At 39.9% G+C, this 27,990-nt stretch overlaps 1 protein-coding gene across 9 annotated transcripts in view; it reads left to right on the top strand.

The window, feature by feature from the left end:
• Positions 1–721: 721 nt before the first annotated feature.
• The window catches only part of NCAM1 (neural cell adhesion molecule 1), a 103,373-nt gene continuing 76,104 nt past the window's right edge, over positions 722–27,990 (top strand). For 2 of the 9 annotated variants that reach the window (XM_061368355.1, XM_061368356.1), the window contains exon 1: positions 734–1,035. In XM_061368355.1, coding sequence (XP_061224339.1) covers positions 984–1,035 — 52 coding nt within the window. In that variant the 5' untranslated portion in view covers positions 734–983. Of the gene's footprint in view, positions 1,036–27,990 lie in introns of all 9 variants that reach the window. The other 7 variants (XM_061368359.1, XM_061368361.1, XM_061368360.1 and 4 more) reach the window with 5 other exon arrangements.

Here is a 27,990-nt window from a genome sequence, read left to right as displayed (position 1 = left end):
TGCTGTGGGTGTTGGTGTAGGTAAGTTTAACTTCAAGATACCCTGTATATGTGCACAAACATGGAACCCATTAGAACAGCTTTGGTGTACTGTCTGTGTGAGCTGGGGGTACTTGGAGGGAGCCAAGTGAAGGGAGGCCTAGCAGAAATGGTTCAAAAGGTGGGCATCCTCCTTCCTTCACCCGGCATTCCTACACCCACAGCTCTGTACTGGCGTTTGCCACAAGTGAGATGGCAAAACTGTGCCAACTCCTGAGGCTAGAACCGTGAGAACTCTTGGCTCTGTGCCTTCTGAGCAGGCTCTGGTCAGCACCCTAATGCAAAAGTGGAACAAAAGCCCGCACAAAGTGTAGGGGATTAACAAAATGTCCTTTTCTTGCTGTCTTGGTTCCCCACCTGCCTTCCTGCAGCTACTTCCTTATGAATATGCAGGCCAGACCGGGAGAAAATCAAATCCTTGCACTGATCAATTTCTCCTGTATGGCAGTAAGTCACCCCCTAAGGGACCACCGCCGCCGCCCTGCCCCGAGCCTCAGCGCGCAAGAGCCCGGGAGCCTCCTCCGCGGGTCGGGCGCCGGCTCCATGATCCGCACCGCATTTCGCAGGGGACCGGCAGCGCCCCTCGGATCTCCAGATCCTCTCTCCGCGGGCTGCGCTGGACTATTTGAGGCGGGCGCGGGTGGAAGAACACGGCGGTGCCAGCTGCCGCGCGAGGCCGGCGGCGCAGGGATCCGGGCCGCGGTGCTGAGGCCGCCTGTCAGTCAGTGCGGCGGCGCCGGGACGCGGCCGGAGCGCAGCCGGCAGAAGGCGGTGTAGGGAGCGCGCGGTAACGGAGACGGAGCGCGGCCGGCAGCGGGAGGAGCGGCGAGGGAAGGCGAGAGGGGAAAAAGGGAAAATAAACGTAAAAGAAGCGAGCTGCGTTTCTTCCGAACTGCAGGAAAAGGCTATTTCACGACCGGCTCCCTGTCCCCTCGGTCGGCTGCGATGCTGCTAGCCACCGTGTTGCCCTGGACGTTGGTTTTGCTTGGAACCGCAGGTACGCCGGGGTGGTGGGGAGCTGCTGGGGTCTGGGGCGGGGTAGTGCCGGGACCCGGCCGCGCAAACAATGGGGTCGGGCGGACACCGCCACCACTGCCCTGCTTTACGCTGTTGCTGGGTTTGGCAGGGAGACAGCCTGTGGTGGGGTCCCCCCCCCATCCGCACCCGGTGTGCGTGATGGGGCGGCTGGTTCGCGCACATTGTTGGCTGTCGTGGGAACGGGAGGGGCAAGATGGCTCGGGCTGTGCGAATTTGACAGAAGAACGCGGAGGGGGGAGAAGGAGGAGGATAGGTGAGAAGGGTGTGAGCGAGCGGTTTCTTCTGCTCTCTGGCGCTGCTGTCCACGGGTGCGACGGGGGGAATCGCTCCCGCAGCAGGAACCCGCCTCCCCCTGGCTGGGCTTTTGATGTGAAGTAAATCCCAGACAATGGGGATGGGGAATGAGGACGCGAGCGAAGCAGAGAGGATGCTACGTGCGCTGTGTTAATGGTGTCACCGTGCGAGGAGGCGGTGGATTTTCCTTGTCGCGTCGGCTTTCATTGTGAACCTTGAGGATGCTACTGTGCTACGCGGCGGTGTCCGCCTCCGCCGCCGCCCATCCGCCCTCCTTCTTGCAAGCGGTGCATGTGCGGGGCAGAGATTGCAGCGGGCGCGGGGAGGGGAGAGATGCGATCGCAATTAGAGGCGGGGGCTGGAGCAACTGTAAGAAAGCAGGCAGAAAAGCGGAGGGGAGCCGTGACGGGAGGGTGCCGGCAGAGGGCCGGTGCTGTTAAGGGAGCGGGCGGTCCCGAGCGGGAGCGGCGCTCGGGTCGCTGTCGTTGGTGAAGGCCCGTTGCCGGCCCCGCCTTGCCCCAGGAGACGGCAGGTTGGTTGGGTGCGGTTACGGCCACACCTGTGTTGACGCCGCCCCCTCTGCCAGCGAGACCGCGTTCCTGTCGCCATCCTTCAGCGAGCCTCGTCGCCCCAAGCTCCTTGTCCTTAACGCACACCCACTAGGAAGTGTTCCCCAGAGCCTTCTGTGCCCACTCTTGGCTATATGAGTGTTTTCTCCCTGTCCTGTTCTACAGCTCGTCAAATACTCTTTCCACTCCCCTCTCCTCCCCCCCCTCCCTTGGCAAGCATCGTGGCCTGAAGCACCCACACTGATTGTCCCTGCTATCTTTACCTCAGAACTGTCATTGCCTTTACTACTTACAGTCTTTTCTCAGCTCATGGTTTCATGACTACTTACCAATTACTGCTGTTGCTCTCTCAGAAAATCTTGCTCTCCAGATCCCTGCTATCACCGGGTAGCTCTTGTACCCATTTCTATGTCCTTGCAATGTACCCCAGTGCATCACCCCGGTTATTCCTTCCCATCATTGCTGTTTCAGACCTCACTGCACAGCTTCTTTTCACCCCTTGCTTCAGTGCTGTCCTTAACTACCACAACCACTCACTGCCTCATTCCCACACTGGCGATTCTTTATCTCCTTAAGCAGTTAGTTCTGCTGTAGCTCTGCCTGCTCATATAGTAAGAATTACTATCTTCTTGTGGCTTAATTCCAGCTCCTGTCATGGCGGACCACTGCCACCAGTGTTCTCAAGTCTGTTGCCAAAATCAAGCCACCTGTTTAACATCAGCCCCAAAACTGCTCTTAATGATACACAACTCTCCTGTGTAATAAGCGTTACTGTATAGCTTCTCTTTGTTATAATTTAAACCTTTATGTTATATATAGGCTATAAATTACAAACTGGGGGTGTGTTGTCTTTCCATTTTTAGCACAGTTCCTCCCGGTAGCCAGCTCTGCATCTGGCTCAGCCACACCCTTCAATCACCATCTCTGCATACATTCTTGATCTCAAGCATTATAAAATGCCAGACTACTATATGTGATTCTGTAGCTATTGCCTCTCTTGACACATTCACACAGGCTTTCTCAGCTGTGGGAGGGGAGAATAAAGCATTTCTTTTTTTTCAGGGCAAGTAGATGGGAGTAAGCAAAGAAAAATTATCTGCATCTCATCTGTTGCCCCACTCAAATACATGTTTATCCAATAATAATAATTACAAATGCATAGAGTGCCTAGGGAGTTGCACAGCTGGAACCGGACTGAGAAATCAGCATAAAATGGAGAACACAAAAACCAAATAAAATATTAAAAAGCTAGAACAAAGCATCAGCACTGTTTATGGTAAAAACAGCACCCAACACATCAGTTATGCTTTACACTCTAAAGGATGCTTTGGTCTGCTAAAGCTTGTCCCTTCTTTTTTTACCAGCTGACCTCACCACAATCTGTGGTGGGAGAAGAAAGGTTATTGCTTTGGGCTTTGGAAGCTATGATATTGAAAGAGATGTCAGTGAAAGGGGGGGAGCAGCTATGATGATGCTAATAAAGAAACCCTAACTACAGCTTTATAGTAGCTTAAATGTAAGAGGAGGAAAGAGATAGATGCTTATTAGGGAGGAATCCCTGAAGAGACTGTTGTCTGAGCCACGGTTATGTGGTAGATTCAGAACAAAATGATGCCTTTACATCTTTTAAAATAATTCCACATTTTGTACACATTTTGGCCTGTGATAGTGATGATTTATTTAATCTACTACTCAAAACTTTTTTTTTAATAATTTACAAGCTGATTTATAGGTGGCTCCCCTTCTTTCATTTACATCCTGAGAAGTATGGTTTCCTAAATAACAGAGTATTTTGTATAAATTTTATCCTCTTGATGTTTGAACTCGGAAAGGCCTGGCTTAACTGTTCAATTTTGGGAATGGTGTGGTTTTGGTTTTGGGTTTCTTTTTTTGTTTGTTTTTTAAGTGTATTAGCTATAACAGTAATTTACTGAATACCCTGGTTTTGAGTGTTAAAGATTGTGGCTGCTGTCCAGGATGAAAGCGCCTTCACTTTTTATGGCTCATCTCCAGAAATGTGTTTTAATGATAGACTTTTCTGCCACTGGATATAAGTGACTGGTTTCTTGTTGATAGGAAATGCATGGTGTGGGATTTTTTTTTTTTTGGTTGTTTTTTTTTCGGCGCGGTGTATGTGTTTGGTTGTTTTGTTGTTTCAGGGTTTTTTTTGGGGGGTAGGGCTATAGAATTATTTTGACTTGCTGGCAGGAAAGCAGAACCAATTGATGGGGGAGGAGGAGGGAATAGTGCATCTGCTGCCATCAGTCTGCGAGGAACAGAAAAATAGCTCTAGTAAGAGACAAAAGCACATTTTATTTTGCCATTTAAAAGGCCATCCTGCATTTTAACTCATTATTTAACACACCTGATGATACTGTTTATATAGAGAACACAAAATTCTTTTACTGTTTTTCTTACATGGCTTTTGAAGCATTGGTTTAGCACGGGAGTATATTTAAATGTGATTTGATCTATCAATAATAATTCTGTTGTACACTTTACTCACCAGTTGCAAATAGTAAGATATTATGAACTTCCAGAAATGCCTTGTAAGCAGACTGGGAGAAGTGATCTTCTTCAGAAGTGTGTATCGTAGCTTTTGTGCAGGGAACTATCAGAAAGAATTCAACTAGGTGCCATTACAGTATTTTTCAGGTGCAGTAAAAAGATGGTGTCTTTGTTGTTTTCCCAATTCTGTATGTTCACAGTGATCTGAAATGTGAGATTAAATAAGTAAAGCAATGTAATCGTAAATCTAAAAGTTTGAAAACATTCAGGAAACAGAATTGTTTCTTACAATAGCTTTATAAAGCAAGGAGAATGCTTGGGAGTGACTTGAATGAGGGTGTGTCTGTAAAGAGAACTACAGCTCCCAGGCATCTTCACTTTCCTGAGTGGTGTACTTTGCGCATGTTTTCATAGGACTGATGTGTCGGTTATCATCGCAACACTCAAGGCCTGAAGGGAAAAAAGAGCCACCAGGCAAATAGACTTTGAGACATAAAAATCACAGAAGCAAATTTGAAGGTCAGATCTATGATGGCTCTGGCTTCTTTTGTTTAGGAAAACACATTACCATCGTTTAAAGCCCTTGCTAATGCAAAGGGATGTAAATTAGGTGGGTTTGGCGGTAGTGCCATTATGCCCTTTCAGTTCATGGTGTTGAAATGCAGCTTCCCCACTGCAGCTGCTCATTAGGAACGTTGCCTTTTGAAGTTACCGTGAGAGCCAAATGGCAGGCTGTCAGGCCCTTCTGATAGATTGCGTTTATAAATGTTTGAGGCAGTCACTACTAAGTACCAGAAGAAGGTTTTTCTGTGGTTTTTAGTTTACGATATAGGTACCTCAAGAAAGTGGAATAGATAAAAATCAAGGATCAACTTCACATTGAAATATTTCTTTTTCCACTTCCAGTTCAAGTCCAGGAGCTTCCCCTGTATCTGTCCAAGATGATGATAAGGCAGATAATTGCTGTCCATACAGTGAATAATACCTGTAGCTTCTAGACTTTCCAAGGATAAATGAAAGAAAAGCTTGTGCCAAAACATGTTGAGGTGTACAGTGTAGATGACTGTGTATTTGCAAATGATCAAGGCTACCTGACAGTTTCTGTTACAGCTTTTTTTGGACCTCACTGTATGCTTTTGCATCTGAAGTTTTCATTTTATCTCAAGTGAAGTATGCAGGTACTTCAGCAAAACTATTAATAGTTTGGACAAATGTAGAACATCAATAGCCTTAGTCCTGATAACTTCAGATCTTTAGGCAGCTGTTGATGGCAAAGCTAATTTTTGGAGAACAGCTAACAATGGAAGGTTTATCCTGCTAAGCAAGTGCAAATTGCTTTAAGATACTGGAGTCTCTCAAGAAGCAGCAGCTGTGAGTATATTCACATAGTACCGTGCTTAATAGCTGGATGAGTTATCCAAATTCTTAAGCCATCACACTTTAAAAGTGACAGTATGGATATCCAGTAATCATTTAGACCTGTATATTCGCAGAAGAAACAAGGAAGCCATGTTATGTTTGACGAAAATAACATGCTTGCACCTGAAGATAAATACATCTCAACTTTCTCCTCTATGGTCAAAATGAGACCTCAGATTTAAAAATTAGGAGGAGATATTTTCAGTTCAAGTCTTTGGTTGTTCACTTTTTTTAGTGCTGAATCTGTGTTTCTTCACTGCCCAGAAAAGTAAGGTATTAAAGCAAAGGTCTGTAAGACGGGGTGTCCACAGAAGTCAGTAGTAAACTTGGCATCATCAGTTGGCTGGACACCAGGTCACAGAGGTACCCCAAATGAGGATATGGCAGAAACTGATCCTACAACTATTTTTGTGAGCAATTTATAATGATAGCAGGGAGGAAGCCCTATATCTGTAAATCTGATGCAAGAAAATTAAGTTTAGGCTAGACAGTAACATATGTGTTGTAGCTGATCCCTTAGCTATTTGCATCCTAGATCTTATGACAAGACAGATACAGAGATCTGCAAGGGTGTGTTGTGAAAACTGGGAGTTTCCTGATGCAGTGTAAACTTGGTAGAATGATGTGGAAAATAATTTGGAAATCCAATGAAATGATTAGTTTCGTGGAATGGAGAGACCATTTGATTTATTTTGAGTTAACATAAATACCTATCACATTATTAGGTTATTATTTGCCAGGGCAGACTGCATATAAAGAAAAATCTTGACCATTTTAAGTGTTCCAGAATGTCTTAAATAAAAATGTTGTTTTCTCTAAGTTTTTAAGACTGTTAAAATAATTGGGTCTTAGTAAATCAGGATGGGCACTTTGACAATTAGGTATTGATTTTAAAAGTACACAAGACAGGTTAATTTTCTTAAAATCTATCTACTTGGCACTGGTAAAGCCACATTTGGAGTGGTGTGTCCCGTTCTGGGCTCCCCTTTCAGAAAAGATACAGACTTCTTGGAGGAGTCCCGTGAACGACCACAAAGATGCAGGAGGGACTGGAGCATCTTTTGTACAAAGAGAGGCTGAGATCATTTAGGCTGGAAAGAGAAGACTTCAGGGGATCTTAATTCATGTGGATATATACCTGATGGGAGGGAATGGAGAAGGATACCAGGCTTTCCTCAGTGACATCCAAGGATGACAGGACAGTAGTCAGTGGACACAAACTGGAATAGAGAAAATCCTGTCAGAATATAAGAAAACAGAACACGCCCCTGGAACAGGCTACCTAGAGAGATTGTGGAGCCTCCATCCATGGAGACATTCAGAACCCATCTGGACAGACTCCTGAGTAACCTGCTGTAGCTGCCTTCCCCTGTTGGAATAGGTGATCTCGAAAGGTCCCTTCCAACTTCAGTGATTCTGTGATTTTAGTATAGCTACTGCTATAAAATAGTGCCGATGGATGGTTAAGTATTTATTTTTCTTTTTTTCTTTTTGTTTTCTTATATCAGTGGTGTGTATCAACCTTGAAATCTTTAAGATAAACAAGAATGCTAGTTACTGGTTACTGGTTGGTTTGTAATAATATTTTACCATGTTGGTTAATGGATGTGAAAGGGACTGTTTAAACCTGTGTGAAAAGGTTGGGAAACTTAAAAACATAGAATAGCTTGGGTTGGAAAGAATCTTTAAAGGAAATGCAGGAAATAAAGAGTTAGAATAAGAAGTGAATGTCACTTAACACATTCAGACTACATTTTGAGCTCATTTTGGGCAGAGTATGGTATATCAGATCTTGAAATGGAAAGGTCTTTCCCATGGGTGAAGGTTGTACTGGCTGAGTTGTATGTAGAAAGTGTAATTGACCAGGTGATAAATGATGAAAAATACTGATGAGAATTGTATACAAATGAAATAGAAAATTTATCTCTCCAAATCTGAATGGGCTTTTCCAAATGTATCACGTATTGTAACTTAAAATGTCACTGGAACTGCAGCATATTTGTTCAGAAGTTAATTGTCATTTAAAATAGTTTATGAGATTGTAAATGTTCATCATTTATTTAAAATCCCCGAAACATTACTTGAAAACAAAACAGTGCAGTTCTTTTGCAGTAGGGTTTAAATGCAGACTTTTTAACCTGAAGAGGATTCAAAAATCCAAGTCCTTTTTTTTCAGTGCCTTCATACCTAGGATATTTAAGGTTGCATTTAAATATGACACAAAAGATGAACAGCCAGTTTGGTAGTGTTTACACAATATTGGCAAATTGGTCTTAATGTGTGGTATTATTGCATAATCTTATGTTTAAAATAAACACTGGGAATAATTGAAGAAACCTCAGAATTTGGAAATACTTGGTGGTGGTTCTTCACATCCCATGAAAAAGCAGGCTGTCTTTGCATATTAATCACTCTTTCAAAGGAAGTTTGCCTTATTTGCATTGTGCATGCATTGAGGAGTCCCATAGTGTGCCTGAGAAAAAAAAGGGGGGGGGGGGAACTGGAATTGTTGTTCTCAAAAGGGTTTTTATTCCATTCAAGTGGAAACACTGAATGCAGGAGAATTAGCGCAGTGTTTTGTGGAAGAACAGTCCCATTTGGTCATTGCGTTTCATGTGGAGCAGTCCTGGCTTGTAAGGAGTCTCAACACTGGGGGTAGGGTTAAAAGGGGAGTGACTCATCATTGTATGATGTAATCTACAGGATGCAGGATACTCTCAATTAAATGTACTCTGAGGATTATCAGGCAATCAGGAAGATAAAATATTGGTGAAATGTTTAGTCCTTGCCTTACAAATACAGTAGCCAAAACTCTAGGCCTTGATACCTTTGGAAAACTTGTGGAAGGTATAAAGATTGGGGAAATCTTCAGTTTGATAAGTTTTGGAATGACAAGATTTCTTAGGCCTACTCTGATACTGTAGTTCAACTGTTACTTCAGGGCAACATGGGGTGACATGTTAATGAGTTGCTACCGTTGTACTCTGTTCTGGGTGCAAATCCAGGAGAGGTGAGCTTTTCTGTTACTTTAATGTTGAACATCCTTTCCTATAGGAAAGGAAAGTGTCTAACAGTCTGAAACTCAAACCTTTTTATTCTGAGATTTTGAAACATGAACTTCAGGGAATGGTAGAGATGTTTTGATGGATGATAGCTCTCAAACTATTTTGCTTGCTATCCTAAATGAAAAGATGTATGAATGTAAGATGTGTGTGTAAACAATATATATGGAGAATGTGCTATAGTCAGATTTTCTTTTTGAAAGGAACTGTGGGACAATGAGTAGGGGTATTGGCTTGCAAATCATTTGAGATTCTGGTGGTTGTAAGTAGGGTTATCAACTGCTTCTGTTTTAAGTACAGGTGAAACCTAATCTGTTTCTGTGTTGACATTGTTTCTGGTGAATGCAATGGAGAAAGATATCTGAAAGGTTGATTTTAACTTGCAAAAGCCTTTCCAGAAATTAATCACAGGAACGGAGCTTTTAGTGTTTTTATTGTTGTAATCAGTAATACAAAATGGTATCTTCTTAGCTGAACAGAGTGTGCGGTGGTTTGTTGTGAACGTGAGGAGTGTTTGTGTAGATTAGGTAATACTATTAATGCAAGAAGACAGGAAGAGCATTCTTTTGATACTTTCCCTTTTTTATTTTAGTGAGAATGGTTGGGTTTATGATCTATGTGTGCAGCTGTGTGTGGTCTAGGGTAGAGATGGAAGGATTTTTGTAATGTTATCAAAGCTTTGCCTGTATGTTGTTGTGGTTACTACATCTATGATCAGAAGGAAAAAACCCCAAATCATCTATGCAGTACACTTTCCATTACTTCGTGCTTTTATTTTCTTCATATAAAGAACATTGTACTTCCAGTGTTTAGAGGTTAATTGCAGTAGCAAATAATATATACAACTGATATTGATGTTGTATTTCCATCTGTGATGCATTTTAATGATAGCTGTCTTAGTATTTGGCTGCTAAATAGTTGTACAAGCTGTGGCATCATTATGATAAAACAATGCACTCCTGTGTGTACTTTGAAAGCCTTATAAATAACCCTTTTTAAAACTTTCTCTATAGTATGGGTATAAATAACACTTACCAATATGCTTAAGATACTCATTTGTGTAGTTCAGGATCTAGCATGCAAAATGTGTACTCCCAGTATCAGCTAATTAGAATTTTTCAAGAACTTCATTTTGTGTTTTCAATGTGTTAATAGTGAGAGAAATAGTCATCAGATGCTTGTGTATAGCATTTTGGAAAAATATACTCAACAGCTGCTTGTCCAAGTAGCTTATTAAATTATGAGCCTGCAAAATTCAGAAGAACAGACTAGTGTAACCATATTTCAGTTGTAGTGTTTTCAAAAGGTAAACCCATAGAGGTATAACATGCGTTTAGGAGTTGTGAACATACAGAATTACTCAGTAGTCCCCTAAATCCTTTTGGATTTGATCTGTGGGATGCAACTTGAAGGTGTTCAGCATCTGTTGCATACTCCCTAGTGTAGGTATTTGTTAGAAAAATAACAGGCATATTGTAGTACTTCTAAGAAGATAAAATGTGTGTATGTGGTAATTATGGACACTTAGTCTGCAAGAACTAACAGATACTAAGAAAGAAGTTGTAAGTGAAAATCTTTATGAATAGGTATCAATCCTCCTTAGGTTTTTCTCTCTGTTGTTATCACTAGAATTCTGGGTGATTGTTTCTCTGTCCTTTCCATTATGATCGTCCTATAGCTAGATATACACCTTGTTTCAGATTCGTAACCTTATCTAGGTGTGTTCATCTTGGTAGCATTTATATATACTGTTCTAGCTTTTATCTTTCCACAGCTGGACATGTCTACAAGAAAAAGAAAGAATGTTGTTAATCTCTCAGTTCTGTAGTGATTGCTTATAGTAGGGATTTTGCATCTACAGTTTAAAAGTAAAGTAAAAGTAAGGAAGTCACTTTTTAATGGTTGTGCTCTTGTTCGGTTTGCTTCTGCATAGTATTGGTCATTAGGAGGTGGATCCTTCACTTAGGCATGTGTGCAAAGCTGTTATTCACATCAGTGATAGTCATATGTAATAGCCAGGAAGGAACTTGTCTCACCTGTTCCGAGATACTGTACTGAGGGATCACGTCAAGTGAGCACCCTGTCAACATGATTACTGAGGAAGGTTCTTGAGTAAAGATGAATGTGAATCTGCAGCCTGGACAAAGACTGCGCTTTGCAAATAAGTGGGCATTCCTTTGAGTTGAAATGAGTTGTGGTAATGTTTTTTTCAGCAGGTGTTAAGAATCTGGATTTAATTGAAAGAGAAAAAAGTAGCCTTAGGAACATTCCCCCCCCCCCCCCCCCCATAGGATCTGCCTTACTGCTCATTCTAAAATTAATTTGACCTGCTGTTTTCAGTAATGATTTCCTGTGGGTGGTTAGAAAGAAATACAGAAAATGTATGTATACAGTGATCTTTTCCTTGCTAGACACTCTCAGCTCTTTTAAATGGTAGTACTGTTAGTAGTTAAAACACTTAGTCTGTCAACATTTCATAGTATTTCACACTTACGTTCTGTGCTGTTGTAAGAACGAAAATCTTCCTCTGTATTTATCCCCAGCAAATCTGAACATCATTAAGTAACACATTAAACCATCTCATATCTGTCTGATCTATTCTTTTACTCAAGTCTCTTGACCAGAAGATAACTTGCAGTGTATTGAGGTGTTTTTTAAATATATATTTTCTGAAGCAGTTACATTGCCATTACTTTGCTAACTAGACATTGACTATTCAGGTTAAAAGGCGCCCTTTGTGCTTGCGGCAAAAATTGGTAAAACAATATATGAAGTATGTTTACCTTGTATTATTCCTGTACTCTGTGCATAGTTACAGGGCAGACACACTTCAAATATGTGATGAATAACAATGTCTTGTGATTGCTTATACAATAGTAGTTGGAAGCTTTGTTTTGCACTTGCTTCATTTTATTGCTAAAATAATAACTTGTGACAAACGAAAAACTAAGTGCTCTACTGTTCTCACAATGGTAATAAATGTAAGCAGTCACTTTCATTTTAATATGAATACTTACATTTCTGATAACCTGTCTCTCTGTCTTAGATACTGTCTGCCTTTTGAAAATGTTAATCCCCAAAGAAAAGGCTGACTATGCCAGTTATCTATAGATGGAAGTTCTAGATATTCTGATTTCAAAACATTCTTTGGTTAAAAGAAGCTGTCTGTATATGGAGAATACTTGTTTTGTGAAAATGGATCTAGATTTAAATGAAATAATAAGCTAAATGTGTCACCAAGTCATTAACTGTTTTTGGTGCAGTTATCCATGGCTTAATATTCTGTTTGCTTGTGGCTTTGTAGCTAGCTGCAGTCACTGAGTCTAGAGAATAATTGGTGCCATACTCGGAAGCTTTTGTGTATTCCTAGTAAGTTTCTCATGAACCTAAATTGGTAAATGCAAATAATAAGACTAGGCATAAAAATAGCAAGTCCCACACTAACTTATTTTGTGTGTTAAGGCACTGCAGTATTTATGTATTTTTGCAATGTCTTTTGTGTGCAAATGTAGTTGTGATTCAGTGTGTATCGGGACAAACAGAACTACCTGCAAATATTAAAAAATAAAGGATAAATATATTTTCTTCACGTGAATGGTTTTATCTTATCTTCTTTTTCTTGAAGATTGCACTGAGTAGTGGGACCAGAAGAATTTAGTTGAAGTGGTGAGTGAAAGCAATGCTGCTGATTCCCTTGGAATTTAGCACTTTAAATGGATTAGAACTAAAAATATCTCTGTCTGATGTTGTGTTGGATCTGAAAGCATTTTAAAGAGTCTGCATTTACATATTTGATGTAAATTTAAAAATATTTTCACATTCAAGCTAAATAATAGCATTGTAAATGTAAGCTCTCTGGGTATCAGTATTCTTGTTGGAACAACTGAAAGTTGGACATAATTGTAAAATTAACATGTATTTTGCCAAAATGGTAGCCTGCAGAACAAATGTTTCAGAAAGAAAATGTAGTCTCTGTTGTGTACAGGATACATAATTCACTCCTTAGATATGTGCAAGCTTTAACAAGAACTAACCTCCTTTTGTAACTTTGGGCGGTGTCTTATCTTTCAGCATCTTGACCCTATCTGACTTTCATACATAACTATGCATTGTACTTATTGTTTTGAAGTACTTCTGCTCTGTGGTTGTAGTCTTCCGTACCTTTGCGAAGTGAGTAAAATGTGGGGACATGAGAAAAGAATGCATAGCTCACACCAGCAAAAAAGAATGGCTTCTTCTCAAGGAAATTACCGTTATTTTTACATTTCTCTGTAAAGAATTTTTTATTTTTCTGATCAGTTCCATAGCCAGCTAATTCACCCCTAGCTTCTATTCTTGTTAAATGTTAACACTTCATCATGGCTTGAGATGTAGTCCTGCTTATAATTGCATAAAACCCAGAAATGGTATGTTAACAATGGAAAATGGAATAACCATATTTCATACGTACAGAAAAGCCTATAATTTCATTTCCACAAATGATGGTCTTCTGATTTAAATTGTGGTATGTGCTCCTGTTTTGTTTCGACTGTTTTCAGTTTGTTAGTCCAGAGACAGAAAAGCACTTTTGTGTTTGGTTGCTAGCAAATGCCAGTGTAATTGCTTTCCATTTTTATAAGTGAGATCTGGTCTTGTTATCTTACAGGACACTCTGGACAGCATATCTAATAGCAGATTCCTCTCTTGCTTACAATTACAGGGATCAGAAGCACACCCAGTGAAATGGGGGCAGCTTTGATTATGCTGCTGATGTATATATTGTGTTAAACATTAGAAGACTATATTACATCATCTGATTTACATTTTCCTAATTTGGGACATGGCACTTGCACGCTATAGGACATTACTATGCAGCCAGCCTTAGGAATTATATGTTTTGAGATGTATTTGGTTTTTAAGAGTCAGGTGTTAAGAAAAATAAGGCAAAAGAGCTAGACTGTTTTCAGGTTTTCTTCTGTATTGCATTCCTTTCATATCCTGTGTGAAGAATAGTAGGTAAGGTTGATCACCTTGTGTTCCCCATGCATTATGAACATGGGATAATGATATTTCTTTGTACATGTTTCAAACCAATTCTGAACTGTTAATGCACAGTGTTACAGTTAGACTTGGCATTCTCTGTCTGCTGGGCATATAGCAACAATCCTAAATCTTAACAGAAATAGAGAAGCTCATGTTGCTTGAATTAACTCATATATAATGGTAACGGTTTTTACTTCTATATAGCAGATAAATTATGTTAGTGCTTTTGCAGAGAAGCTGAAACAGAGATTATCACAGAGTAATATTTACATATATATATTTTTGATAATGTGCAGTAATGTGACTTTGTTCACGGAATCATAGCATGGTTGATGTTGGAAGGGATGATCGAAGGTTGTGTAGTCCAACCTCCATGTCCAAGCAGTGTCACCTAGAACACATTGCTCAGTATTGTGGCCAGACAGCTCTTGAATATCTCCAGGGAAGGAGAGTCTATGACCTCTCTGGGCAACCTCTTCCAATGCTTGGTCACCCTCACAGTCAAGACCTCATGTTCAAATGGAACTTCCTGTGTTTTAGTTTATGCCTACTGCTTTTTGTTCTATGGCCTGGCGCTACTGAGAAGACTCTGGCCTCATCCTCTTGGCACCATGTCTTTAGATACTTTAATGCATGGATTATATCTCCCCCTGAGCCTTCTCTAACAGAAACCTCCCTATGCATTCTTATTTTCAAAACTGCTGAAAAAATAAATTGCTGCCATGTTATTTTCCCATTTTACTGAACATTTCTGGTGGTTTTTTCCCCGTATTTATTGTACTTGCAGAGCTACTGGCTGCATGCTCAGTAGCTCTAAGATGAGTTTCTGGTGAAGGCGTGCATTGGTCTTCATGAGATGCTTCTGCAGATCTAAAGATCTTGAGGAATCCTTAAGCGCATCTTATGCTGGTGGCTTTATCAACTGCTTGCGCTGCAGGGAACATCGCCTGCGTTGTTTGTGCATTCATTTCATTTAAATGTTTTTAGGGATCATAAATTAAGGACAGTGCAGTAAAAGACAGGTAAGATTGAAGGCCAGGCTGGTCCAGGTTAACGTTTTCAACTCCACTAGGTGGCACTAATTTATTGTTGATAAAGTTGCTTTCTATGGAAAAAAACCACCAAGTGCTGTTTTATTGGTGAAGTATGGTGGGAGATTTTTACTTTTGGAATAGGAAGCATATGTAAGATGATGATCAGTAATACTTCCCTGTTTTTCCTGTCTGTACATATATGGTATTCTTCCTAACCCTGTGCTTCTGAAGTGGAGTAATAAACTGATATTTTGCATGGGATAGGCCAATCATAGGCATATTTTTAAAATCTTTCAAACTGGGAAGATAAATCAGAAGAAATACTTGCCTATTTTTTTTATCTTCTTTGCTTAACTATCTTCTGGCAATGTTAAAGACAAGGAACTGGTCCTGTGTATTGGTACAGGCAGCGTTTGATAGACAGCTGGGTTTTCCTTAATTGTGTCTCAAAACATCTCAGCATTCAGAAGATTGGCCTGATAAGGAGAAGAAAGTATTTCTGGCAGGTAGTGATTGTACGAGTACTAGCTTTGGTTAGCATCAAATAGATTTCAACTTGTTGAAGGGCATTAGGTATGACAGGAGCGTATTTTATTCCAGCAGTAAGGGTAGAAATGGCCATGACAGTTATTTTTGTAAAGCTGATACACAAGGAATTCTCAGCAAAGGTCCTCAGGATCATGCTGAGCCAAGCTCTACGTGCACTGTGCAAAGATGACAGCTTAATCGGAGGAGCTAGACTGGTGAGTTCCCTTGCCATCCTAGAAATTGCTGTTCTGAGAGGGACAGTTGGAGTAGTCTTTGACTCAGTTAACAGGTCACCATTTTCGGCTTGCTGGGATGAAATTTGCCTTTGCAGTTGGTAGACTGTATAGCTGGGACAGAGAACTTTGTGAAAGCCGTAGTTGCTCTACTGGTAACAGTTGTGGCAGGGTAGAAAGTTAGGTAATTAACTTAGTAGAGCTGGTGCTTCAGGAGGGCTTGAAGTAACTTCATCTCATCTTTTTTTCTGCATTGCCTGTGCCATTAAATACTCCCTTTGTACATTGTAAATGTATGAGTCTTATATGGACCTTGATTTCAAGCTGGTGGGGGAGATTTTTAGGAAGCTACATGAGAATAAATTTTGAATAAATGCTTTGTTCTACCCAACAGTACCTTGTTTTCTTCATGTAATCTTGTTTTTTATCAGGCTGAGGGGGAACTATAAGCAGTTTTGCAGTTTTGCCTCTGTTGACTTTTGAGTCCAGAACGCGTGGGCGTTTCAATCTGTTGCTTCACAAGAGAAATGGAGTTTCTCTTAGGATTTTAGTCTGAGCTTAAGAGCTCTTGCTCTTGTGCTTACAGAGTGTGGACGGGTTTGTCTCCAGTCTCCCTCCCTCCATAAAGGGCTATATATTTCCTCTGTCTTCCTGGCAAGTGATTTGCAAGTAACTGGTCTTCCAAAGAAAACAGGCTCCCCATTTTGCTATTGACACAATCTGCTTTCTGTCTGACCTGCATTTGAAGGGACCTGGCATCTCAGAGGAGTGTAAAATCCGATAGTAAATCTCCAGCCATTTTTCAGTACTGTAGATGTTGAATGGTTTATACCATTGGGCTTTTGATCCTTAAGTTGTACTTTTTGGATTTGTGTGTAGAACTTACAGCAGCTACCCACTGAACTGTGTATTTCCCTGGGGGCTTGCTGGCTGTTCGATAGCTCAATGTGCTTTTCCAGCAGCTGGTGGCTTTGTCTCCTCCTGTCTGGCATGAGAGTCTTCCATAGTACAGAAAATTGAGCTTCACATCTCAAACCCTACTCCAGCACCAGGCAGCTCTTAATTTGAAAGAGCAAGGGCAGGTTTAAAACCTAAATGATAAGGCTGTAACTCTTTAAAACATGCATCAAGATGTTTGCATGGATAGTGGCTTAATCGGACAAGATACTATTGTGATGCACATGGGGCAGTTGAAATCTGTTGTTGTTTAGTTGGCAATCTGCCTTCATGCACTTATGTTTTAAGTACCATGAAACAGTTTGATTTATGGGCTAATATTCTTTGTCTGGTTTAGGGTTTGTTGTTTGGTGTGGTTTGGGGCTTTTTGTTTTGTTTTTTTCCCATCTTAAATTGTAGATTCAGTTGTTGGTCTGGCTCCTAACATGTAATTACAGTTCTGTTTTACCAGGCATAGCACGCTGTGATCTGTGTATCCTTCCACTGCAATTGACAAATTTTTTAAAAAATGCCTCTTTTTGTTGTTGTTGTTGTTGTTTCTGTTTGTTTTTTTTCTATTGGGGTCATTAATCTTTACATAAGTTTGTGCTTTAAGAATCTGACTGTTTGAGAAGGCAGTTGGTGAGATGTGATGGCTTTGAATCTTACGCTTGTCCAGCTGGTTCAGTTTTCATTTTTAGTGGAGCTTTGTTGTAATGATGCAAGGCATTTCTCTATGAATTAAAATGCCATGTAGGTAAAAGCTGTAAAAATCCCTCAACATACTGTTTTCAGGCAGTATATAAAAGGTATGGGCTGATAAAATTTAAATTGTTTGAATCTTATAAAGATCTTTGAATCAAATAAAGATTTTACAGAATTTGTGAAAATATATTGCCCTTCTGGGTTATAATCGATGTATGTTCTAGTGGCTTCTTTCCGCTGCCGTTTTGTTCTCCACCATTTCTCTATCTTGTTCACTTCGTATTGTTTAGCAATTTGAAGTTTCGGTATTACCATTCTACATACATTTATATCTCTATAACTGTATAAATGCATGGGTAATAACTTTATCATGTCAGGTGTGGCTAAAAGTGCTCAGGAATAGTCTCTGTCTGTCCTCTGAAACTGGTGGGGACCAGATGCCTGCTGTTCTTTGGACATACCACACATCTACTTGTAAATAAAAAGGGAAAATTTACTGGAGCGTATGTAGGTCTGTTTGATTTGTTCTGTTGGGATAATCAATCAGAACTGATGACGGAGGTGGGTAGAGGCATGGAGGGGGAGGGAGCAGATGATGAGTACAAGGCCTGTTTTCCAGAACAGAAGGTGGAATAGTAATTTATTATCTGACATTCTTTGGAAACAGATGGAAAACACTATGCTTATGAATTTGCAAGGGAAGAATTTTGGAAGCTTTGCATATGTCCTTCCCTCGTTTTTTGGTTTTTGTTTTTGTTTTTTCATGCTTGGAAAAACAGAGCAGTTAAGTCCTTCCTTGTTTTTTGGAAGCAGACTTGTATGGTGTTGAGCAGAATCCCGCTGTTGAGGTGGATGGCATGTATGAAAAGTCCCCAGACAATAGAACCTGTATGTGTTAAATAGACTGAGAAAGTGTGACTAAAATAAGAATGGCCGAGAAGTACAGTGAGTCATAGTACAATTTGCATTTTTTGCACATGACACAGGGCTGCAGCAAGGGACTCTGTACTGGAGATAATTCTCTCCTGAAGCAAGAGGGGTTGTTAAAGGCTAAGAAGGCCTACTATTAAAAAAATTGAAGACTTGCATCAATGGCATGTGAATCAGGAAACAATGTTATGTGCCCATTTAGAGTAATGACACATTCGTGTACTGTGCTGTGGTTTGGTTTTACTTGTTTGTGGGTTTTTTTCCAAGGTGACTATTAATTTAGGCCTGATTCTTGTGTTACTTACATTATTGTCTTTAACTTTTGTGACAAGATGAAAGTTTACTGCTTTGTTTCATTCTTTCCCTTAGCGAATGTAAACGACAAATAATTCTCCTCTGCAAATTCAAAGAAACTGACACAGGGTTTAACATCAGTGGTTTACCAGTGTGGCGTGGGAGCGCTTGTGCATTATAAATTTGTTCCTTGGGGCAAGTAAGTCCCCTCTGGATGTCTGTCTTATAGTCTTCAGACTGTGATCAGACATCACAGAAGTTGCCAAAGGCCACTAAATACACAGACTGTATAGAAACAGCAGTAAGCATTCATGATTGAAGCTAGTTACTCTGCCTGTATCAGCTAGTGGCTTTTTCTACTGCAGAATTGGGCAAGACTGGTAAACGCCTTCAGAAGGCAATTTAAAGTGTGGAATCAGACAGATGGTTACTTACGTTAAGTACTCTAAATACTCTGCTAGGACACCTGTCCTATTCCGCTGTCTGGGAAGTCTGGGGACCCTTGTCTCACAGTTTGAGCTGCTGTGTTAGGTGACATGAATACTTCTTAAATGTACAGCTTGGTGGGGTGGTCCATCAGAGCACCTCGGGGGATGAAGTAACTGCTGGAAGATCATACAGCTGTGGAGGAGATAGTACCCAGAATGCCGTGATTCCTGCACATGTGTTGTTGCATCAGAAATGTGTTTAATATTGAGATTTCATGTTACAACTCTGGAGACAACTCAAGTTTATATTTGTTTGGGTTTGGTTTTTTTCGTTCTAATTAAAAATGAAGCATAGCTTGAATGGTAACAATAGATGAAGTGGAAAAATCATTGTGCATTTACAGAGCATTTCCATTTCAATGGTAGGCTTTGCGATCAACCACTTGTACTCTGTCATTCTTGTTTATCGTATATTTTCATCATTTGGGTGTTGATTTTAACCTCTGGAGCTCAGATTTGCTCTTTCTGTTTTCTGTCATAAGTGGTTACATTTCCTTTTTCATTCCTCTATTTCTTTGGCATGGAAAAGGCTGAAAAGGGGAAAGATGACAAAGCAGTTATTTCTGATTACAAGCTAAGCAGGTCCTACGTGAGCCGTGTCTAACTCATTATAGATTACTGCTTTAGAATTAGCAAATTGTGTTATAAATCATGATGTCATTTCCAGTTAATCAAATTCAGGCATAAGCTCACATGTTCCCTTGAGTGCCTGCCCATTATGAACAGCTGCATCATGTGCTTTGATGTGTTGGAGAGACAGTGGGATCACTGTTCAAACTGATTTTCCTTACTGTTTTCTTTGTTTGGCATTAAGTTTATGGTATTGTATAAGATGCAGGGGAGAATACTTGATTTAAATCTTTGGCAGGAAGTTACTTACAAACTTCAGTACTGTGTCAGAATTTTAACAGTGATGCATTTTAAAAACAGCAGGCTTTTAATGCTAACAAATACATGAGAATGAGGGGAACATTGGTTTTTATGAAGGTGGAGAAAAGTCCAGCTTAATTCAGAGGGAAGTGCACTTCAAGGGAACAAAAATCTTCCAGTATGCATAGAGCTGGGAGTTAGATTTCGGGAAAAGTTGTAATCAGAGTGACATTGGTTGTGCATAGATAATATTTACCTATTTCTGTCTGGTATTCCAGAGAATATGAGCATGTTTTCCTGTGGTATTTTATGAAGTGGACAGAGCAAAATGTGTGGAGAGAACTGCCTAATTCCGCCCTGATTTGTGCATGTGAAGAGGGTCTCTGCAGAAAGTTATTGCACTCGGGTGCTTTAAAAAAGCCAGCAGGAAGAAGAGAGATAATGGATCTATCAGTTAATTATATGTTTATATGAAGGGGAAAGATACTGCATCTGGAAGAAATAGGGAGAGGCTAATAGAGAGGCCATCACAGTGGGTTGGGTTAAGACATGAAATTGGTGTGAAATAACAATAGAAGATTTTTCGGTTTCTTCTCTCACTGAGTGGTCTCCTTACGTGCCTGGTATCTTCAAAAATTGTGGCAGATGTGTGCTGAAAGGTGGACTCAGGAACAGGAGATTGAAACATTTTTATTACTTACGAGTTCCTGAAAGAGAAAAGATTGATAAAGATGGAGAAACCTCTGTCATTCTGGGGTGTGTGGATAGACATTCTAAGGGAAAGTAATGGTGGCTGTCAACTTTCAGAAATGGTGACCTGAAGTGGAAAGTCCTGAGTCATATCCCTTAACAAAGGGATAAAGGGATGCAAAGATAACAGTTTATCCTGTATTTAAAACCAGTAGTGGAATATCTAGTTGAGGATTGCTTTTATCCTGTTGTGTTTGTATGTTCACCGTATTGGCAATATGAGGGAGTAGTGGTGAGGTTTAGGTGCTGCATTTAGTTAAACAGACTGATTGAATTCTGGAAAAGAATGTAAACATGGAATGTGGAAACATGGATAGCAAGAAGAAACTTAAGAAGGCAACTATTGACCACTGTGTGGTTATCTTCGTACATGAACGTTTTAAGTACTGTTACTTTATTCCCCAAAAACATAGGAGAAAAGAATGGTGCAGTTGGAAAGGACCTCCAGCGATCATCTAGTCCAACTTCTGACCACTTCAGGACTGACCGAAAGCTAAAGCATGTTATAATGGGCACTGTCCAAATTCCTCTTAAACACAGACAGGCGTCAGGTGTTGACCACCTCTTTAGGAAGTCTGTTTCAATATTTGACCACCTTCTCAGTAAAGAAATGCTTCCTAATGTCAAGTTGGCCAGGCTTCTCTGTTTTGAATTCAGGGATTTCTGTATGGGGCTTGATGGTTGCATCTGTTAGTTTTAAGCTTCCTTGAAATCTACATTCTCATATTTTCAGCAGGGGTATTTATTTATTTTTTCCAGAATCATAGTGAATCATATTCTCATAGGGCTTTTGTTGCTATTTAACTAAATGACAGAACTGATTAAATTAATGTTTTCATGCATATATGAGATACCACATTTCTCATACCATCTGTTACCAAACTTTGCAAGTTTGTTTTTACCAGTTTGCAGCAATTTGAGGAAGAGTAGGGGAAATAGGGCAGGTGATTGAAAGTAAAAGTCAAGTGGATGTGATAAGAGTGTCATGATAAGAGAAGGACAGTTATCTGGTTTGAGCTTTTAATATGGCCATCAGCCTCTCGGAGAAGATGGTTTTATTCAAAAAATATTATGACAAAACCTGGAGATCACTCACTATATTCACGGTCATTAACCATTTTTGTTGTTGTTGTTTCTTGCTGTAATTGCAGCTCTTAATCTCTGTTCTGATGAAGTAAAGGATTAGGATGTCCCAGGAGGTACTGGCTGATAACAAAAAATCACTTTGCATGTTAGTTCTGATTCAGAAACATGCCTCCTGAGTGCACTTTTTAATGAGTTTACACAGTAGCTAGATAACGTTGTTCTTTACATAAGCAATTGCTGGCTTGTACTATTTTGGAGTGCTCTGGTTGAACAGGATTTTTGCTTGCTGTGGTAACTGTCATTTGTTTTTTGGCTTTTTCTTCAATAGATGCAAAAGGAAAAAATCAGTAAAATCTATTTAATTATTTGTGTATTAGTGGTATAAAGCTTGCACTTCATTGTTTGATACAATCTTTGAAACAGACTTTTGAGGAAAAATAAACAGGGCTTAGTATTCTTATCACAAGAGAAGAAAACGGTTCTTAACAAAACTGAAATAACGCCTCATTTATGAGTCAGTACTGATTTTAGGACTAAGTTTGATTGCACATGAAGTGCATACATATTACTCCTGAGTTTATCTTTGGTAAGTGTGAGTATTTATATGACTGTGCAGTTGCTTTGCATGTTGCAGTGCATGATTGAAGGCCGAAGTGTTGTGAATACAACATTTACTCTCTATCAGATGCTTCCTGTAACTATAGTTCTTATGTTCTTCTCTGTACACTGAAAGAGATGTAAATTCTGGCAGTGCTTTGTTTTGAATGCAAGTATGCATCCTCTTTAAAAAGGATATTTATTTACTGAAATGCAGTCAGGAAATGAATCCTCCATTCCATTAAATGTCAATGCTATGGTGTTGTCCAGTGTCTTACCAGGTGGTTCTGTAGGCACGGCTTTATTTAGACGAAGTTACCAGCCTACTTGTCCGCACCTATGGTTTGCCTTCATTGGTACAATAGCTAGGAGGCACCTGGAATCAGATGAGTGGGGGCTGTCTTTTGGTGTAGCTGCATTAAGCACTGTTCTGTTGCTGAGTATCATGCCTACAGCTCTTGCTTCTGCAGAGCCAGTTTTATCCTCAGTTGTAATAGAAGACTTTTTAAAAATACTCAATTAGCAAGCTTTGATTTTGCCTTTTTTTTTACCTTTTTCTGTTTAAAATCTTAAGCAGACAAATTCTGATAACAGTTTATATTCTCTGACCGTATTAACTTATGCACCAAAAAATTTCTTCTCTTTGTGCTTTAAGCAGAAGAATCTGTCCCCAGATGTTAGGGCTAGGTGTTAAACTGGTACCCATGCCGTGGTTTGAGCTCACATTTTTGTATATTCCTATGTTGGCTTCTGTCTTTGTTCCTAGAGAGCTCAAATTGGAATGGTGTGTATGCTCCTAAATGAGTAGACTGATTTAAACTCTGTAGTCCTGCTCACGTAGTTGGGTTGCTCAGTTTTAGTTTCTTGTTTACAGTTCTCAGGTAATGTTGTGTAATACAGTTGTATGTTGAGCAAAATCTACATTGTCCAGTTTAGCAATTTGAGTATAGAAAAGGCAAGAGCTTTGTCGTGGGCCTGTGAGTACCATCTCTATGTATATACTTGTGGTTGAGATGCAGTGATATTCACATTTTGGCTTACCCTGTGGCTGTTAGGCTGTGAGTGTGAAGAGAAGAGCCTCTGATTTACACTGTAACTAGAATAGGATATTTTCAACTGGAAGGCATTTCGGTTTAAGACTTGCCAGAACTTTAAGACTTGCTGTTTATGTCAGAACTTCAGCTATTTTGTCCCTGCGCATGAAATCCTAGCCCATACCAGTATTGCACTGCTGTACCTAGGACATGAACTAGGGATTGTTAAAAAGGCTTTTGTACACACAAGTAAATTGAGATCCCAGAGAATTTCTTGTCTTGAACTCTGCTGCTCCTGAAATATTCCCTTTGTGATCTGTTAGTGTCTTGTTTTTGCAGTTCTTAACAGATACTGTTTTTCTCTTCAGTTTAAACAGGATGCGTAACATTCAACTACAGGGTAGCCCTGTGTGAGTGATTATGCATGCTGGAGAGAGTGGTGGCTAGAATAGTTTAAGAACTCATGAGGTATGGTTTTAGGAATTCTGTCTCTCAAGTCTGGCAAACAATTCCACTGTTTGAGTGAGTCTGGATTTGTAATCTGATGACTACTGAGGCTCCTCAGATTCTGGTTTGACACAGCTCCCCAGGCCCAGTACACCCTTACATGTTTTATTTTACTATGGCCTTGATAACTTTTATTTATTAATTGTTTTTTCCCTACAGAAGAGTAGTATTATAAGAGTAGTGTTATGAATGACCTCTTTTGCATATTTTTGAAACCTCCAGAGAAGAGCAGTCTGGAAGTTCTTTATATTATACCTCTCACATAACGGATGTGTCAGCATGCGGCCAGATACATGGGAAGCAACTGTATCTGTGATGGTAATATCAATTAAGCCTTGGAGGTTCTGCTTCATGTAAGACATTATTCGATGTGCTGAGTGTCTTCTGTAGAATGTTGCTTTCCAAATCCATCAGCTAATTCATTAGTTTAAAGAAAATCATAATTCTGCACAGTATTAGAAATCTCTTCTTAATGTTTATGTGTATACTGTGTGCTTCTTGATTGTTTCGGTTTTAACTTGCCTAGCCTTAAGGGTATTTGCCAGAAAGCCAGTAAGCTGTTGAAATGGCATGGGTGAAAAAATGAAACCAATCTAACAGTGACTGCTGTTGTAGTCTAGGGAGAATAGACCTGGCTTGTAGCAATATGTTAAAGCTAAACAAACTGGGCATTACTAAATAACAAAAGGTAATATATATAAGTATTAGACAAAGGAAAAAAAATGAACAATATGTAATTGTTGAAAAATACACAAATAGAAATATGCTTACAACTTCTCACTGGGTGGTCTCAGTATGGAAGACACATAGTCTGCAGTTTTATTAGCTATTTAATAAAAAAACTCTAAAGACAGATTCTAACTTCTGTAGATGTGTCTGTGTAGCTTACTGATGTGCTCATAAGAGCAATCCTTTATCTAGCAGCTGTGAAGTACTCAGAAAATCAAAAGTATGTTATTGCAGTGTTACTCAGTCCTAAGGTAGTTTTCCTCAGCATCTTCAGTAACTGTACCATGGATCTGAAACTGAAAGGTGCTGACAGGTACTCGCATTGCATAACTTTTGGCCAACTGGGTAGTTAATATGCTTTAAAGGGGGATTTAAGGGCATTTTAGTTTGGTGCTTTTGTATACCTTTGTCTGTGGAAAGACAGTTGAAACCTGTAGGTGGATATTATCATCTGTGTATTTGTCTAGTGTTCCATAGCACATGTGAAAGGTGGAAGACATTAAGAAAGCTGTGTTGTTACCAAATCTATTCCTTTACAGGAAACATCTTAATTTCATCTTATTTTATATTTGCTATTCACATCCTAGCAGAAGTGCTGGGTAACTGCCATTCAGGAAAAGGTCTGCATAGCTGTGAGCTCAGCCATTTGTCCCTGAGGATGAATTTTATATAGAGAAGCTATTTCTGTCTTTATTTCTTCACCTTCATTTACTTCTTCAAAAGTCTTTGGAGGTATAATTACCCCTCAGACTGGAGGCCAAACCTGGAACGGTTTGTTTTTACAGTATTAGAATTTCAGTGAAACAGACTGGTCCCCTGGAAAGCCATAGCGGTCTAGTAAATAACCCTCCCACTCTGGAACCTGAAGTCTATCGCCAGGGTTTTGTCTTGTCTAAGCAGCAATTGCAGAAGCTTCACTGAAAGGTGTATTTTCTTAAACGTGCACAGATGATATAAAATGAGCATTAAACCCCTGCTCAGTACAGATGCCCTTTTACAGAACTGACATTTCTTGTGCAAGCAAAAGTATCATATGCAGCCAAAGAACAGAAAAACGGAAATAATTAGATGCCAGCAGCACAAGTTGTGTAGCAATCCATTCAGCTGTCTGCCCACAGAGCACTTCCAGAAAAAAATAGAGCCAAGACTTCACTTGGCAGCAGTTGCTTGATTTTTTTTAGTTTTTTTTTTAATTCATTTAAATTATCATCCCCTGTAGAAAACTGCCTAAATATCCTTGTTTTAAAACTTGTCAAACCGTGTGCACAAGATGTAAGCATTTGACCTCTTGCATTAGATGTGAGCAGCTTAAGAACATGTGAATTCTCTGGTGGGGGTAAGATTTTGTCAGTGCTGGGATTTATTTTTTTTTTCCTAACAATGCTAGGAAATGCTAGGATGAAACTGGATTTTTCCATGAGTGGGAAAGCTAGTCCTCATATAGATCTTTACTGATAGATATTTCTCATATGTATCTTCAGTCCAAATAGTGTAGTTGAAGGGATTGAGAAAAAACAGTTCTGTTAAAATAATTGACCAAAGTTGGTGGCTTTGCTCTAATGAATATAATAGGGAGGCGAGTCCACTGGAGTGGGGATACCCCTTCCGTTCTCCCTGTGATCTTTCTTGTTCAGCAGAGGACCACTGAGGCATTTTGGTTTTACAGCTGGCTGCAAGGAAGATTACAGGGGTCTCTTGTGACAATACAGAGACTTAGATTCTTCTAATTGGAGGAACAGCAGATTTATACTAATTTCTCTGCTGAAATGCACATTCCTGAGTGATTAGACAGCCATGCAAGCCAGTGTTACTGGAAGCACTGTTCTGTGCTGCTGTATGCAGCCTCAAGGGAGTGAGCTGGGAGCAGTGCAGTCTTGGAAGGAGTTGCTTGGTTGCAAGGTGTGGGGGAGTCTGCATAGCCTTCCTTTGATGTCTGAAGTCTACCAGAGAGAACTACCAGAGAAATTGTCATTTCAAAATGATGGGTATAGAAACAAAATAACCACTGACCTTTGAAAGAAGAAAGGAATCTGTTTAGGGAACAGAACGTGTTTGTTCTCATGTTATTAGTGGAATAATTCAAGTGCTTGGTTTTCTGATTAATTTTTAATTGCCACGCATTGTCAAGAAGTGAGCCCTGCAGACAGAGTTGTGGGTCCTTGCAATGGAAAAGAACTTGAATGTAGTTAGTCTCCTTTTCTGTTGCTGTTTATTTCTAGTTTAGAAAGTGACAAGTAGCAAGCTATTTTTGCAGATGCTGGAGAGTCCACTTGGGAGGTCTAGATACGGGTCTTTTGTAGGATCATGTAGAATCAAATTTCGTCATTTATCATTGATAATTTTCAACAAAAAGCATCTGAACTGCTTTACAATATTCATGTTACTGTCCGCTGTTTTACCCTGTGGCAAAATCTATCCTTGCGTCCATTGGTTTATAACGTTGCTGGAAAGCAGTTCTTTGAGTAGCTGCTTCTAAATGTGCATAAATGTATAGTGACTTCGATGCAAATGAATAGTATTTTTATTGATGACCTGTCATAAATGTAGCGAGATTTATTTTCCATAATCAAGGAAATGGCAGTGTGTAGAGATGTACTTGAGAGCCAAGGGACAGAGGATTCTTTGTGTCACTGTAATATGGCTCCTATTATTATTTATATGACAGTAATCTCCAGTATCCTAGCAGGACTGATGCCCTATTGAACTTGTCACTAACCTTTAAGTTAGGTAAGATATATAAAAATAACAAGGCAAGCTAAAGAAACACAAAGATGTTCAGCTTTTTGCCCAGGGTAGAGTGTCAGTGGCAGAGTTCATACTTTCAGTAATCCAGTCCAGAAACATGCTCTGTTTTGTATGGTTTTGCCCTAGAACCAGTTATCATCCTGTCTTTAGATAGGGTTATCAGAGGAGGATGGGTAGGATTCAGTGTCTGTTATTAAAATGTAAAATGTTACATTTCAATATAGATAAATGAAACATGTGAAAGGAAAAGCATTGGGAATAATGTTTTAAACACCCGGAGGGTGGTGTTTATGTATAGGGTGGGATATGTTCATTGTGGAATTCCCAGGCAGAGCGCCTGCATTTAGGAGATACTTTTCTGCATTTAAATAGGTGTTCATCTTCACTACTTCTTAAGAATCAAATCATCCCAAAGAAATCTTTAACATGTAGCAGTTACTTAAATGACAGACTTCCTATAGACTGGTTATGTTCATTAGAGAATGCAGGCAGAGTAAAGGGACAGTTGCTGACTGTTCACTTTCAGATTTGTATTGTTGAGTCAGATCTAACCAGTTAGCTGAAGTAGTTCAAA

This window comes from Neopsephotus bourkii, unplaced genomic scaffold (assembly GCF_033783945.1).
Source record: "Neopsephotus bourkii isolate Nb327-2 ecotype Australia unplaced genomic scaffold, CSIRO-AGI_Nbou_v1 NB_1433, whole genome shotgun sequence".
NCBI classification, from domain to species: Eukaryota; Metazoa; Chordata; class Aves; order Psittaciformes; family Psittacidae; genus Neopsephotus; species Neopsephotus bourkii.
The sequence above is the reverse complement of the archived record's forward strand: the minus strand, read 5'-3'. Positions and strand labels throughout refer to the sequence as shown.